Source organism: Phyllostomus hastatus, unplaced genomic scaffold (assembly GCF_019186645.2).
Source record: "Phyllostomus hastatus isolate PE091 unplaced genomic scaffold, TTU_PhHast_1.1 phas_contig_150, whole genome shotgun sequence".
In the NCBI taxonomy this organism is placed as follows: Eukaryota; Metazoa; Chordata; class Mammalia; order Chiroptera; family Phyllostomidae; genus Phyllostomus; species Phyllostomus hastatus.
Window position 1 is genome coordinate 22,279,808 of NW_025333611.1, and position 17,439 is coordinate 22,297,246.

Here is a 17,439-nt window from a genome sequence, read left to right on the forward strand (position 1 = left end):
GGCTTCATGCAAAGTGATCTATAATATGATTTGACTCGGTGGTTACTGAACCTGGATACGTTGAGCATCACCAGGCGGACTTTAAAAATCACCGACTCTGTGACCTGCCTCGCTCAGTCCTGTGATAATTAGACTATCTGTGCAAACACAGCCTCTTCTAAGAACGTCTTATGCACAGTCAGGCTCAGAAATACCATCCAAGCGTGGCTCAAATCCAAAAACATTAATCTGATTTTCAAATGTGGACCTTTATATTCTGGACAAATTCTTTGGTCAAAATATACGTGGAGTGTACAGCTCATGAGTTCCCTCTCACTGTTATTTATCATTGTCAGTGATGACAATGTCTGTGCGGACATTCCATCTACTATCTTAACCCCTCACTTCCCCGGCTTTCCTCCAAGGATCTTCTCACTCTCCCACCCAGCTGTTCCCTCGTCCCTATTTCCTCCATCACTCCTCTGTCTTTACCCCAGCCTACCAGCTGACCAGCATGACTCTCTACCCAATACGATTCCCAAACCGGTGTGTAACACCCTGAGACCATCAGGTTCTCAGAAAAAGGTCATCTTCTCTGTAGTGTTCAGTGCTGTAGCTCCCAGGCTCCTCAAAGTGTCCAGAACAAAGGAAGCATTTAAGTAAACATTTGTCATAAAAATGAGTGAATCTAGTTCCTTGGTTCTCACACTTCTGAAATAATAAGTCATGTGTTCTTTTTCCCTAAAGATAAGAAAAAAACAAAAAAAACAAAGGACGACACCCCCCCCCAAAAAAAACCCATAAACCATTCTACCTACACCAGATGCACTGTATTTAGCATTGGCCAACTAAAATATCAATCGTTTTAGTAAGTGGATGAGTGTGTGTCAGAGTAAGTGATAAAGAAGTGATTTCTGCAGTCTGAGCCCACAATTTCAGAGGGCAGGCTATCAGATTCGGGGGGCAGTAATGTACAGTTCAAGGCTCGCTCACACGAGCTGTAGAAACGCAGAAGGCCATGTCCTGTTGAGTCAGCAGGTTCCCACAGTGGGAACTAGAAACAGCATGGACATGCAGTGCTCCTGCAGCTCAGACCAAGGCGGAACTGATACCTCCCCGTTCTCACTTGAATGACTTCTCAGCACATTAGCAGCACTTAATAGGCTAATTACATCCCTTGGCTGGGCCTGCCATGGGATCAAGTCGCTAGCCCCACAATCTGATACGGGGTGTTGTGAGAACAGGGAACAAGAAAGTCAGTGTATCCAAACCAAAACCCACTCCATTGGTGTCCCATGGCTTTCTGACAGGGCCACAGTTCGGGTTTAACTCTGTGTCATGTACTGTTGTCCTAGGTTGGGTCCTCTGCAAGTTCTTGAGAGGAGAAAAGATAGCATACATATAATTCTATAGCACATTATTTAGGGTGTCACACAAAGGCCATTGGTCACATAAACAGGTCTATGGTAAGAAACGAGTTGGGTGGGGTGGGAGATTGTGAGTGGGGAATTGTAAGCAAACCCACATGGTTTGGTATAGGAGGTAGAAGTATATGCTGCCAGGATTGGATTATTACCTCCTGGGCCTCCTCTTCCACCTCTTTCTTACCCAGCGGATGCTTTTTTTGTTTTAATTGGTTTAAATTGGTCTGCAGCACGTTTAATTTTTCTTTTTCATAGTTTCTATTGCATATTTGAAACTCATGTAGATTTTGTACCCTATTCTATAATATTTGCATGTCTCTTAACATAAAAGTCCCCAACCCCTGGCTGTGGAGTAGATCTGTTGCCCCAGGAAAGTGAAGCATGCGCATCCCACAGGACAGCAGCACATGAACCGCAGCTTGAGAAGCAGGACTGCAGACCATGACCTGTAGCCTGAGATTGCTAACCGTCCTGCAGCCTCTGGAAGCAGAATATTTGGATGACAAGGTTTCCTGCTTTACAGTGTAGAAATAGTCGATGCCCACTCATTCCCATTGTTCCCTTTCATCTGGACTCACACAGATCGAATCCCCAGTTGAAGGTATGCATTCTGTCACCAGGCAGGCAAGGACACAGAGCACTGGGGACCTGAACATCACTCAGCTGCAAAGACCAGCCAGCACGCAGGTCTCCTGAGTCTCTCCCTCTACCCCGCAAGGTTTTAAGTAAAGAAATGAACCAGTGAGAGGAAGGCAAAGGGTCTGCAAGGTAAGGGGAACCGAAAAGGAACAAGATCAGTGTGGTTGCTGGTGGTAACAGACAACACTGTCATGAGGGGGGGTTTGCTTTTTAAAATTAAGCAAAGGAGAAGGCCATTCAATCTGAGGTGAAAAGTAATTTGCTCCATTTCAACTCCAGGACTGATAGTATCTTCTCTAGCAGTGGGGAAAAAATAAACTTGTCACTTGAAAATGAAACAAATGAACTCTCCTAAGCACCAAGAGAATTAAAAACAAATGAACATCCAAGTCTTTACAGAGCCACGAACCCACTGGCGTCTAGAAGGTCTCAGGCACTGTGCTTGGCCAAAAAATGTCACAGAATGGAACCAACTGGCACATACACGAAGATGAGTTGCCTTAATATCTTACCTGGAATAAAAAGTTATAATAAAGTACCAACCCTGGTGTATCATATGCCAGAAGCCATGAAAATAATTTTGACTCATTCATAGCAGATGGCTATTATCGTGTTGGCTGTTGTAATTTTTTAAAAATTTGACAGTCTAAAGGAAAAGAGGTCAGTGCCCCTGACTAAATAGTCCGGTATTGCATGTTTTAAAAATTCTTGTGACACACCAGTTAAAATTACTGTTCTAGAAAGATCTGGTGACTTTCTAAGTCACCAGACTCAGTGACTTAGTCTTAGTGACAAAGCCTAAGTCACGTATGCCGCTCCTGACTGGTGGCCCCAGGACTCGAGCACAGGCTGTATGAATGCAGACCCCAGCTCTGTGCCAGAGAAGGAGGCACAGTGATAGGACTGCAGGTGGATAAGTATGTGGCCATAGGTCTAAAGCAAACAGACAAAGGGGAGCAGAAGTGGGAGACCTTAGGTCAAGGGCAATAACCCTGTTGAAAGAAACAGAAGCTAGGCATGGGGCAAAGCAATTAAAATCAGCATAAGTTTTCTCAGCAGATGCTGTGGCCAAAGAGGGCTTGGGGAGGAATGCGTATCTATCTATCTATCTATCTATCCACTTTTTTTGAGAGAGGAAGGGAGAGAGGAAGAGAGAGCAAGAGACAGAGGCATTGATTTGCTGTTCCACTTATTGATGCCTTCATTGGTTGATCCTTGTACAATGCTCTAACCAACTGAGGTAGCTGGCCAGGGCCAGGCATGTGCTACTATAAATTGCTTAAATGAGCAAAAGTATAGCATGGGGATGATTAGTTGGCGTTGGTATTAATTAGTGTGCTAAATAGAAATGGGTCTTGTTACAAGTGACGGAAAACCTGACTTCCATTGGCTGAAGCAGAGAGTATGCGAATGCACAAGCAGCCTCTGCCAGCTGTCAGCTGGGAGCTGCTGTGTTGCAAAGATCTGGGCTTTGCTGACGACCAGCACTGGACAAGGTCACTCTGTGATTGTGACTGAGAGGACAAAACAATCACGTGATCATGGAATCATGTCTAAGCACAAAAGCAAGAGCATTGTGCAAAGTATAAAACTGACCATACACCCCTACCCCCCACCCCTGACCTGCCCAACAGGAATGATGCTGTGTCTTGACCAGTGACTGCACTGGCCTGCTCCATTCCTCCTGCCTCCCAGATAAAAATTATTAAGATGCTCAGTTATAGAATCACCCCTTTCTCTGACAGCACGCAAACCTGGGGAAAATTATGATGCCTCAAACCTTCCCCAAATCACCTAACGGAGCCCCAGTCCTATCGAAGCCCTTCCTAACATGCTCTTCTGAGATGCCTCACTGTTCGTCACATGTGCAGTCTTTCTTTGGGAACAAACACCAGCAAGCTCAACTTTGCTGGATGGCAGGTATATTCCCGGTGGTCTCTGCCAGGTGGACATCAACAAGCAGTGCTTTTCCCATGAACAGTCTGGGAGAACGAGGCAGTCCAGGTCTGTGCAGTGGTTCCAACTACCATCAAAGACCCAGACCCTTTCTGTCTTTCCACCCAGCCACCTTGACAAGTTGGCTTGTTGCCTCATGGCCTCAGAGTGGTTGCTCCAGTTCCAGACATCACATAGGCCTTTAGGGCGGGAAGAAGCTAAAATGAGCAGCAACAGTTGGGATTATAGTCTTTTATTCAGGAAGCAAATGTTTCTCCAAAGGCCCTTACAGTAGAGTCCCCCATAGGTCCCACTGGCCACACTGGTTCATACTCTACATTAAAGGAGGCCTTGATGGGGGTGGGGGGACAGGGCTTCCATGACTGATGAAGCCAATCATCCCCCAACCTGGGACTGGGCACCCTGCTGCCAAATGGGGGTTTGGTTACCAAGGAAGAATGCAAGGTCAATTTCAGCATCTCCTATAGCTTGACAGTCAGGGAGCATAAATAAAGAGCAGAGATGCTGGCACCAGATGGCATAGCTTTGAACTCCATCCTGGCCTTATTTGACCTTGGCTAGTTTGTAAGAGGGGGTCGATTTTATTGTCACTTATCTCACAGGGTTGCTGTGAGAATTAAGTATGGGTCACTTGCAAAGTACTTAGACCAGTGACTAGTGTACACTAACACATCAGTGAGTGAGAGTTCTTACTAGTAAGAGTAAACTATACATATGATACAGTACACTACATTTTAAGTATAGTTGGCATTATAGTAGATAGATAGATAGATAGTCAGGGGTGATGTTCATTTAACGGCCAGAATACCACAGCCATCGACCAATTAGAATGGACAATGGTAGAGGCATAGAAGCAGTCCCTGAGGGACCCCTTCTGGGCCAGGAGGTAACACTTTGGCTGCTGCACCAAGGGAGGTGGGGATGAGATGGGAGAGGAGAAGACAGGGGATGAGGGAGGCAGGAACGGGATTTGGGAAGCAGCTGGGCTCAGGCAGCAGCTCTTTATTAACCAATGCAATGAAATACAAGGATTTCAATATTTTTGCAACTGGTATGGCCACACCAGCATATGGACCAAACATGAGCCTTATGTATGCTCTACTGTATTATACTACGTAGTATGTGTGTATGCCTCTATGTGCATATATGCACACCATATACATGTATATATACAAATATAATGAATTTTAGGTTACATGAATATATTAGTACATGAAATAATGTTGGTCATAGTCTCAACCACAAATGGTCCTATCTAACCCCAGGAGTTACTAGACTTATTTGGGAAGCAGTAGATCCTAGATGTTAAGTATGAGGGCTTTTGAATCAGACAACCCAGGTTCAAATCTCAGCTCAGCACTTATTAGTTCTGTGATCTTGAGCAAGTTACAACCTTGTATAATGTGCACTGAGATTGCCCTCCAAACATAACATGCTTCATTCCCTTAATAATCATTCTAATTTTCATTTAGGTCTCTAACATTCTCTCTCTCTCTCTCTCTCTCTCTCTCTCTCACACACACACACACACACACACACACACACACCCCCCACCAGTCCATGTGCTTTGGGGAAGCCTACTCCACACCTGACTTTAGGGGAAGGTTCTGTGACTCAGGCCTAAGCTACAAAAAGTTGTCCCATCCCACAGTCCTAGTTATCGGTTCAGGGATGAGCCAAAGACCCAAATTAAGCCCCTGATTAAAAAAAGAGTCATGCGCGTAGCTCAGTGGATTGAGCGTGGGCTGGGAACCAAAGTGTCCCAGGTTCGATTCCCAGCCAGGGTACATGCCTGGGTTGCAGGCCATAACCCCCAGCAACCGCACATTGAAGTTTCTCTGTCTCTCTCTATCTCCCTCCCTTCCCTCTCTCTAAATAAATAATTAATTTTTAAAAAATGAAAGAGTTATGCTGTGGGCTCCTGAGAAAGAAGTTTCTTTGTTGTCCTGGGCAAAGCTTCCAGAAGAAATGTGTACCTCGCATATCAATAAGTTATCAATACTATGTTCATTGCAGCATTATTATAATAGCCAAAAGGGAAGCAAACTGTGTGCCCATCAATAGACAGCTGGATGCAGGAGATGTGGTGTATACATACAGTGGACTATGACTCGGCCATAAAAAAGGAGGAAACCTCACCATTTGTGACAGCATGGATGGACTAGAGGGTATTATGTCTGAAAGAAATCAGACAAAGAAAGACAAACACCATGTGTTTTCACTTACATATGGACATTTAAAGAATAAACAAAACAGAAACAAACTTATGAGAACATTTTCATTGCTCCAGATGGATGGTAGGAGGATTGGAGGGATGGGTGCAAAAGGGGAAGGGATCAAGATGTGCAAACTGGTGGGTACAAAATAGTCAAGGGGATGTAAAGTACAGCATAGGAAATGTAGCCAATACTATTGTAATAACTATATAACGTGCCAGCTGGGTAACAGACTTATTGGGGAGAATACTTTGTAAAGCATTCAAAAGTCTAACCACTATACTGTACACTTAAAACTAATATAATATTGAATGTCAACTGTAATTGAAAAAAATATGTGTTAAATGACTAAATCTGAAAGGATGACATTTGAACTTTGTACTAAGATGTGTGCTAGGAAACGTGAAGTTTAATTTGAACCAAGTCACAGGTTGCATATTAATGAAACCCTTAACCTTATAGAAATTGTCAAAAGCTCAGCACAGGCTAGTTAAATGTTAACCTAGAAACGAGCAGTTCTTTGCTGTTTTCATCTGGGTTTTTACAAATGGATGGCCTCGTGTGAAAAGCACAGTTCCAAATGGCCTGATGCATAATACAGAGAAGGCAGAGTCTCCTGTGTTCACAATGTGTAATTCATGCTCATTCATTATTCGGTAGCTTGGGAGCAGGTGCTGAATGGAACATATCAACCTAATACCCTCATTACCACAGAGCCGTTTTGTTTTTGAGGCTCAGTTGCCCTTCTGCTGAGGGAGTTAGGAACAGGGAACACGTGCAAGGGCTTGGGAGCTACTGAGGAGAAGATTTATCAAGCCAAAGAGAAGGGGTGTTTTCTTAAACACTCCATAGAAGAGATGGCCTAAAACCAACATCCACTGCCCCACTGCAATAAACAGAGAACGTTGTCAATATACTGCAAGGAAGAAAGCTGGCACCAAGTGACATGTGCATAATATGAGTAATCAGATAATCTAGAACTATTTTGGACTTTTAATTTTCTCCTACTGGATTTACAGCTTTGATCATTTGGAAAAGGTTTAAATTCCCTTCTAGATATTTAAAAGCAAAATAAAACACCGGGGACCAAAGAAATTTTCTTTTTAAAAAAGCAACAAATAGCTGAAATACCTCACCAAATCTGAAATACAAAATTAAGCAAAGGCAATCTCTGGACAACATAAAATAGGTTACCATATACTAAAGCTAATGAACTGGACTACCATGATTTTACAAACAATTCTAAGAGGTTTTGTTACCTGGTCTCCCATCCCATAATATATTTGAAGACAGAGCTGATCTGAGTAGCACTCTCTAAAGAAGCAAAGATCGAAATCGTAGCCATTAAGAAAACTATTAAAACATACTGTATTAGTTTGCTACAGCTGCTATAACAAGGTACCACAAACTAAGTGGCTTTAAAACTGAACAAGAAATATATTGTCTCATGGTTCTGGAGGCCAGAAGTTCAAAATCAGGGTGTCAGCAGGACTCTGCTGCACCTCCCTTCCCCCCACCCCCCCCACCCCCTGCCCCTGGAACCTACAGCAGGGGACCCTTCCTTGCTTCTTCCTAGCTTCTGTTAGTTTTCTGGCAATCTATGGCTTTCCTCTCAACCCTCCATCTTCACATAGAGTTTTTCTTGTGTCTCTGCATATCACCTCCACCCTGAGGATGTCTATCTCTGTGTCTGAATTCCCTGCTTTGATAAGAATACCAGTTACATTGGACTAGGGCTCACCCTAATTAACTAATTTTTACTTGATAACCTCTATGAAGATCCTATTTCCTAACAAGGCCACATTCTGAGATACTAGGGATTAGGACTACAACACATCTTTTATTGGGGGGAACACAATATCACCCACAACACTAACCAGCTGAAAATATGTATCTAAACTAATATCTGTTGCTATTGGGTAAATATCACTAGAGACCTTATCTGACCTTGAGGATGCCTATTATTTCATAAGGGGAAAACTAAAGGAGCCTAATATGAAGGGTGGGGTCTTTGAATCAGATAATCCTACTTTTGAATCTGGCCATAGTATACTAACTGTATGGTATAGGGCCAGTTACATAATCCCATTGTGTTGACTATCAAAACAGGCAGTATGTGCAAAATGCTTACTAGCTCAGTGCTGAGTTCCTGGTATGTGCTTAATGAATCAATTACAGCTCTCCTTACGTCATTAAGAAAATGATATTATGTACTTTGTGGTATAAATGAAATTGTTCAAATGTTGGTGAGCAGAAAGGATAAACGCCTTCAGGAATTAGCAAAACGTCTCTCCAAATGACTCATTCCCCTGTGCTTCAAAAGCTGTGGTGTCCCTGTGTTGGCAACTTCCTCTTTCAGGAGCTCATCTGTCATTTAATGGTCATTGACAAAAACGATTAGTTGCAGAAAGATCTTATTTTTTTCCCTCTGAATTATCATCTCAGGAAGATAAAATGTGACTTCCAAGATACAGTGTGGATGAGTCAGACAAAAAGGTGAAATTCAGCCTCGAAGATCTTTGCCTGTAACAAAGACCTTGGTTCAAACAAAAAAATTTGGTTCACAACTGAATTGCCAATAAGACGTTGATTAGTCAATGTGCTAAAAGCTTTTTATCACACCTCACTGTCACATGCTCTGTTAATTTCCGTCATACAGTCTTTTGGGTGAAAGTGGATACGGGGTAGAGAGCAGAGAAAAAATGAGATCACACTTTGAAGAACATCTTACCAGGACTGAGAAGAGATTGTTACCACCAGTATTTGGCTAGAAAGGTAGAGCAGAGAGACTTAGATACTAAGCTTAATAAACTGGGGAGCTTAAGCCTGTTTGCTTCCCCAGGAAGCTACAGCTTTTCACAGTCCAGGGGACCACAGAATTGTGCTCCACCAAGAGATTGACACTACTCCTTCCCGCTTCTGGCACCAGATTTTTGGGCGCATAACGGGGGGTGCTGGACCATAGAGGCCTATCAGTCTAACTAGGGGGTGTAAACCTATCCAAAGCCTGTGAAAGTCTGGGAAGTTGGTTCTTTTGAAAAAGCACCTGCTCGAGCCCAAGCCCGAGCTAATATAATCCCAGGGGAACAAAGAAGCGTGTTGTCTGTCTGTCTGTCTGTCTCTCTCTCTCCCCAGCCCACCCCCATCAATGACCCACACTTGCACAAAGCATGCACCTATTCTCTCCCTTGCTGTGAGGACTCCACATGCAGGTTCCAGGAGGGAGCCTGATACCGCAGCACAGCAGTAGACTGCAGCTGGAAACACGTGCTAGGCTAGCCAGATGCTGCACTAGACTCTCCTGTAATGTGGAGCAGAAACTCTGGGAACTGCCCTTTGTCTTGGCCCTGCTGAGGACAAGGCTGGACCTGTTCCATGGCAGGGCGAACAGAGATGGGACATTAGGAAGTCAGGAGGGGAACCCCCTCCATTTTATATCATCAGTAAAGCTCACCATGGACCCATCCACATAGGTCTCAGAAAACCCTTTTCCTTGCAATACCAGAAGAACTCATTTTCCACCAATAACAATGTCACTCTTGTCTCTTAGGTATAAAAAAAAATTCTTGATTATTTGACCTTTTTCTTAACAGGCAAGTTCAAAGCTATGTTTAAGGTCACAGAGAAAACTGGTGTCCCAGTCTGGTGTACTTCTTTAGAGAAAGTATGGCAGACAGACTTCCTGGTGACCCCATGACCCCTACCCCCTGGTGTTCATGTCTTGTATAATCTCCAGCCCCTGAGTGTGGACTGGTTGCATGGCTTCTAACCCACATTATATGGCAAAGGTTGGTAAGAGGTCACTTGCATGATGGCGGTATATTACATGATGTTATTCAATGACATGTACTCTGTCTTGCTAGCTGACTGGCTTGGAGTTTTGCTCTCCTCACTGAATTTGAAAAAAAAATTGAATTCTATAGCCACAGGGAAATGAATTCTGCCAGCATCCTGAATGAACATGGAATTGAACTCTTGTCCAGCCCAGCCTCCAGAAGAGAACCCAGTTCTGGCCAACATCTTGATTGCAGCCTTGCAAATAACCCAGCTAAGATGTGCCCAGACTCCTGAAGCAAAGAAACTATGACATAATCAATGTGTATTATATCATTACAATTACATTCACTTGTTACACAGCATAAAATCCTAGCATAGCACGGAGAAAAGTCCCATATACCATTGATGTGCCATAGGAACATTGGGAATGCATGGAAAATTTCAGAAACAACATTTTCCGCTACAACCTTTACCATCTACGTTCATCCAAGGATTACTTGTATATAAGGCCTTCATTCATTCATTCAGTCACGGATTCATTCAGCAACTGCTCTGGATTACAGTATGTGCTGGGGATTAGAACGTGAGTGAGGGGTCGTCTTCACCCATAAGGGCTTATGTTTAGGAAGGAGAGACAGCTTTTTATTTAAAAAAATTGTCATCGAGGGGCTGCAGATAGAAAGAAGTATGACCACGACCCTCGTGAAGATGCAACTGAGTGTGAGAGACGTGTGTGTGTGCAGCCCACAGCATACACGCAGCTGCATGTTTTCTTTATAGTGCACAGCCAAATGCTATGCTGTGCCTTTCTGAGGTCAGTGGTGAGGTGTTTTCTCCACTCCCTTCCACACTAATATCATCAGTCCAGGTGACAGGGGCGTTGTCTGTCCTTTCACCACCGCGGGTCAGCGCTGAGAACGTTGTTTGGCAAAGGAGCTCAAGAATCAGTTTTTGAATGGGTGTTTATGATAGAAGCATTATTCCTGAGTTTTTTCTTTCACTATCAAGATGATGATCTCTAGAAAAATGACAGGAACATAAGTAGCTACTGCAGATCCAGAGGGGACGTGCAAAGACTGATTCCTACGTGTCTCTTTCAGAAGCTCTGAGAGGAACCTGGGGGTTGTTTACTGGTTTCTATGATTATAGCACAGCCGACAAAGGTGGCAAATAAAAGTTCCAGCTGTCTGGTTTTTGACAATCATAAATTTTCTTATTCCCACTTCAAAATATCTGTAATCAACTAGAAGCAAAATTGTGGCAAGTCTCTCTCTGCTATGCTGTAATTATTTATACACATTTCCCAATTAGATTTTTATCCCATTCCTATGGGAATTTAGAAAGCAGTGAGTTATAACTCCATGAGAGTGGTGGTAATTTTTGGAAAGAGGGGGGAACAACCACACATTTATTCAACTGGTCTTTTGATCTAAGATGACTTACTATTTAACTGTTCCGTACCATTCCTCTCATTGGCTTAAATTCATAATTGGGTCTTCTTGGACACTGAACAAGGGAGTGAATACAAATGGATCTTTGGACTGTAATAATTACTTTCCATCCCATCATTCACTGGAGAGCTGTGGCAACCAACAAATCAAACAGTATTATCCCATAGGAAGGACTGTCATGAGTTTTATTTTCCTTAATTTTTTAACAAAAGCAAATAATCACTTTGTCCATATTTTAAACTCTTCATTCACTGATTTAATGTAGGTAAAATAATATTGAATTAGAAACTGGCCAAAATGTAGAAACTAAAGCTGATTTTTGAAAGCTGTCCTCATAGACAAATGTTTGACATTTTGACTAAAAACTGTCTAATTGTAAATTGCAAATTAATGTTTATTATGCCATGCTGTGTCTTTCACAAGCATAGAAAGGAAAAATTCTAAAATTGAGGGAAATTAGCTAAATATTCTCCATACTTGGGAAAGTAAGTAAGTAAAAATTTCAAGTCCGTGGAGTTTTAAAAGCTCCACTAACAAACTAAAATCCCATTCATGTCTCACTTGGAATCTATGGCAGAAACAGGACCTACAGTGCTTTAAAAATGGTTAGACACTGCTGGCAGGAAAGTCAATGTGGACAGAACATTAAAATAGCCCACCCAAGGTTACCATAGAGAAACCAATAAGTACTTTCACTCATTTAGCTGCCCTTACAAGACTAGATGTTTCTTCCTGCTTTGACTATTAAAATCCTTTTTAAACCCTCTGAGCTTTCAAGAAACTTTGTTTTGTTACCACAAACCATTTTCTTCTCTAAAGTATTTTGGTCTTTTGTTGCACAACTTAGCTTCTAGCTGGAGACCATTCTGTCATCTGTTGGTTCCATGTGTAACACCTTCATGGTACAGCCAGACCATGGGAGCCTGAGGCCAGTGGTCCTGCCTTACAAACCACATCCTTGATTCTGTGTTCAGCATCTCCAGTGCGGGCAGTGGCTGGGGCCTCTCCACGCCCATCAAGTGATGCTTCATGGACTTGTTAGCTAAGTTACTTCCTGAGCCAGAGTTTCATCAACTATAAAATAGGGACAATAACACCATCAACCTCCTGGGTTGTGGGCAGATTGAGTGAAGGAATTCACAATTGCTTAGTGGAGTGCCTGGTGCCCAAGAAGCTCCCAGAAAACACCAGCCTTCTGCTGCACATATTTGCTGACTGCTATGGATAGTTCCGAATCTTCTACCACGTCCAGAGACAAAATGTTTCCAATCTAAATTTAGGAAGCCACATGCTGGGCAGCTGCAGGTTTCCATAGATGGTCTTTCCCTGTCTGTGGAATCTACTGTATGTCATAGATTCTTTACTTTTCACTTACACTTTAGTGTCTTGGAACTCAGGAGGTGTCTTACGATCCAGTCTTTCAAGTGGCTGAGAGAAGTTTTGTTTTGTTATTTTAGAGGTAATCGAATCCAGCATGAACTGGTTGATTCTTATTTTTTCCCCTCCTCATCCAAGAACATCCTTATTGATTTTATCTTATTATTTTTAAAAAATAAATTTATATTCTATTTTAATAGTTTATTTTTATTATTTTTTTTATTTCCATTACCATTTATCCCCCTTACACTCTCTCCCACCTCCCCCTCCAAACCCACTTCTCTAGCAATCACCACACTGTTGTCTGTGCCCCTGGGTTCTTTTTGCTTGATTCCTCCACTCCACAACCCCTAACCCCACCCTGAGCTCCCTGGTTGATTCTTTTGAAGAAAATGATTTTAGAAAGAGAATTACATCCTCAGAAGCCTCTCTCTCCTCGCTGTTGTTCTTCATGCTTTTAACCGCCCCACCCTCAGAGTGCCGCCATCATCACCCTTTAAATGTCACAGACAAGAGGCACTGCTAACGTTACCATGTACATGTTTTTTTTTTAAGCTATTTGATACCATTTCAAACTGATAGCACTTCACACTGGTACCCATTACACCGAGGGCAGAAAGTTATGGCTGATAGAGCTCTCTCACAATTAAAATACCTATTTGGTCACTACTGGCTTGGGAAGCCTTAATGGTATTGACATGTGTCCAGATTTTCCCAGAATATTTTTGAGGTTTGCCTGTTGTCCCAGGATAATTAATAACAACTCCTTTCATCCCCAGGAGTACTCTGGTTTGGATGATGGATGATACGATTACCCAATGTGAAGACCAAGGTAGGTCTAAAAATGTTTGGTTTTCATGTCCTGTATTTTCATTTTGTCTTTGTGATTTGTAACTTTGGTCATCTGTGTGGTTCAGGCAGAGTCAATTCCCTCATAATTCTTGCTGCATGTTGATTATACAATGAAAAGCAAAACACACGTGGCCCTAACTCGTGGAGTTCACAGCTTGGTAGAGCAAACGGACATTACTTAATTACACACCACAGACGTCACAGCTCCTCAGGAGAGGTACAAGACGCTCTGATTGCTCTGCCCCTGAGGAGGGAGGGCAGCCTTGCAGGCACGAGAAATTCACCTGAACTGTTTTGTGACCCCAGAAGGATGCCACTCATTTAACACAGTGTTCAAAATGTCATTGCGTTTGCCTTCCACTCATCTGCCCCGGTAAGGAGACATTTCAGTTTATAAAGAGGCCTTTCTGAGCACAGGCACAAAGTAATAACTGGGTATGTGAAGGGCAAGGAACAGAAAGTTAATCCTTAGTTTCTTATTAAAGTGGCAAAATGATGATGGGAGAAACAAAGAGGAAGAGAAGATAAGAACAATGATATTTGGGATTAGTAAGCTCCTTAAGAATACCCATCACATCCATTTTTCGGTATTGTTTTGGCTTGGGTTTTCTTCCTCTGGAATTCCTTTAGGGACACAGTTCTGATCATACAGCAGAAACGCTCAGGGCATCTTGACTTGTGAGGACAGGGAAAATGAACCCCAGAGAAAGAAGACACAGGACCCAGATTCAAACAGAGAAAGGAGGAGGTTAAAGGCTTGGTTTCTCATAGTTCCTGTCCCCTTTCTGAGATCTGTAATGTCAGCAACCAGAACAGACTGTGGGTGGTGGTCTGGGGTAGGATGCGTGAGCATAGAGGCTCTGGGTGGGACTCCGCAGGACGGAAACATGAAATGGTCTCGGAATGCACTGGGGGAGACCAGGCACCAGCATGGGAGTGGGGCTGAGAGAAAGATGGCTGGTGAACAGGACTCCAGTTATTGACAAAACAACAGGTGAGTAAATTTACTTCTGAGAGCCTACACCGTGATTCACTGGTCTGCTTTCCCTTTATCTGTTTTTCTGAAGAGTACATTTCCAATACAAATAGGCTCTTCTAAAAACAGGAAATTAAATAATAACTATGTAAGTGTACAGAGCCAAGGCCAAAAAAAAAATTGACCCATGGTGCCTGTGCAGAAAACCTATCAGTGATTATGTTACCTCTTCATCCACAGACTCTGCATCCATGCAGGTAAATTCCACATAAATGTTAACTCCTGTTGGGCAAAATTTTTACCTAGCCAAATTTTTACTAAATGAGACATAATTGTATTGATACTTTAATCTGAACAAATTCTTCAAGGATTAGAGATGACCGTGGCAGTCACACATGGTGATTTTTCACTTAATGATGTATAATTAATTAACGCATACATTTCATGTGTGTCATTAATGCAAGTGGGGCTGCAGACAGAGCTCTGACTCTAGGACCAGAAATAGCTGAGTTTAAATCCCGGCAGTGCCACTTGCCAGAGGTTTGTCCTTGGCAAAGCTTTGAGCCACAGTGTCCTCCTCTGCATAGTGGGGATGCTGTCATGACGTGCGGAATCCTCCTTTGATTTTGAAAATTTAATATGAGGACATATGAAAGCACTTAGCAGTGCCTGGCATGTCATCAGGAAACAGTCACTGCTTTGATGGTGATTAGGTTCAAACTTCCTATCAGTAACCTGGATGAGAACTTAAGGTCCCCCAATTGTGGTTTTCTTGCATTTAGTACTGGTCTAACTGTATGTGTTCTAAACACATCACGTGAGATCAAGTGAGATATACATCATTAAAATTGCCAATTGCTTTACAAGTGTAAAGTATTACTATCTTTTCCCCCCTCTTTGGGTTTATGGCTGCTTTGTTACAGTTGCCTCTTAAACAGCATTGAACTGCACAGGTCCACTTCCATGTGGATTTTTTCCAGCAAATACTCAGTCTGCCATTCTTATACCCACAGTCTGGCACCTGTGGATTCAACCAACCATGGAACAAATACAGTATTTTCTGTCCATGGTCAGGAATTCTCGGATACAGAGAGCAGACTGTATGCATTGTGCTGCCCCATTGTATTTAAGGGACCTGAGCATCTGTGAATTTCGGTATCCACAGTGGGTGGGTGGGGGGGGCGGTGGGCTAGAGACAGTCCTCGCTCCCTCATGCCAGAAACTGGGGACACTGAAGGGTGACTGTTAAGTTTGGGGGGGAGTCAAAGTTATATGCAAATTTTCAATTTAAAGGGAGTCAGCACCCTTAACCCCCTCCACTGTTCAAGGCTCAACTGTATTTGTTTGTCTTTATTCAACACAAATGTCCGCAGTGAATGAGACATGTCCCCCCTGCTGATGTCTTTGCAAGACACACAGTAGGGACTCAACATAGCCTGGAGGACAGGCATATGTTAGGGCTCTAATTTTCTTCCCAGAGAATTTTCTTCCTTCCCTTGAATTTCCTTCATTTGTATTTCAATTCATGCATTTAATATTTGCTAAGTTCCTGTATGTCACCTCTCTCCTCTTTGTCTAAGCTTAGTTATAAGACAGCACCAATACTCATTGATTCTGGTCTTGGACACAATGTGCTTAGCTGTTTTGTTTTTTTAATCTGTTTAATAAGGACCAAAACCTACCTCAAGGGGCTGTTGTAAGAATTAGGAGAGGGTTCAATGTCATGTTCAAGTACTTTGTGCATTCTCTCCTGTGCACTCGGCCCAAGGCCGTCTGTCCCCTTGACTTGACTGACCTGTGGATGATGCGCTGGCTCTGCAGGTAGTCCAGGGCCATGGCCAGCTCACAGATGAACAGCTTCACGGTGTCTTCCTGGAAGCGGACATTTTGCTGCAGGTGATAACGTAGGTCCCCGCCCAGCAGGAGGTCCACTACCATGAACATGTCTTCCTCATCTTGGAAGGAGTACCTGGAATAGAATTAGAAATGAAAATGTATACAATACAGCTGCCTGCTGAAGAGCCCCAGGGGCCAACGACCCCCTACAGATCAGAGCACAGTGCTGTCGAGCTAAGAGGTCAGGCTTTGGGAGTAGTGGCCCATCACTCACTCTATTACCCTAGGCCCTTAGTTTCCACATGCATAAGATCAGACTAATAAGAATATCTAGCACATTTGATCATAGTAAAGAATAAAGTATAACATCTAAGTCATACCTGGCATATAGTATGTACTCATTAACAGTTAGCCAACAAGCTATTAAGCCAAGGCAATAAAGAAAACCCACTTATTCGCTTGTCATTAACAACATATCCTAACCACACTGTTGCAGGAGGTCCATAAAATGTGGATTATGAGGGCTCCTTAAAGCATTCTCATGCCTATTTTCCAGGCTAACAACTTCATTGCCCAGCAACATTATGAGAAATCATGTACGCACACTAATGATGAGAAAACGATATAAAGGGGGCAATAAAGAAGAAAGTACACAGTACAAGGAAGCAATTCACCCAGTCTGGGATGGGGAGGTAAGGGAAAGCTTCTCAGCAGAGGTAAAACCTGAGCTAAATCCTGAAGGACTGTGACAATAATCATAACGAAAAAATAAAGCTAATGTCGCTGAAGCACTCAACATTGTTACCCCTTCGGTCCCACAAGGTTGCTCTCGTGCTCCCATTTTACAAATGCAGAAATCAAGGCTTGCTGAAGGTTAAGTAACTTGCTCAAGGTCAAGTACCCAATAGACGGTTGAGCTGAAGTGTTCTCCAGGTCCAAAAGTCAGATTTGAAAGA

At 42.9% G+C, this 17,439-nt stretch overlaps 1 protein-coding gene across 4 annotated transcripts in view; it reads right to left on the reverse strand.

Annotated features, from left to right (window-relative positions):
* Positions 1 to 17,439, reverse strand: part of STK32A (serine/threonine kinase 32A) — a 98,509-nt gene that overhangs the window by 34,563 nt on the left and 46,507 nt on the right. For all 4 annotated transcript variants that reach the window (XM_045830205.1, XM_045830207.1, XM_045830204.1 and 1 more), the window contains one exon: positions 16,443 to 16,616. In XM_045830205.1, coding sequence (XP_045686161.1) covers positions 16,443 to 16,616 — 174 coding nt within the window. The remainder of the gene's footprint in view (positions 1 to 16,442; positions 16,617 to 17,439) is intronic.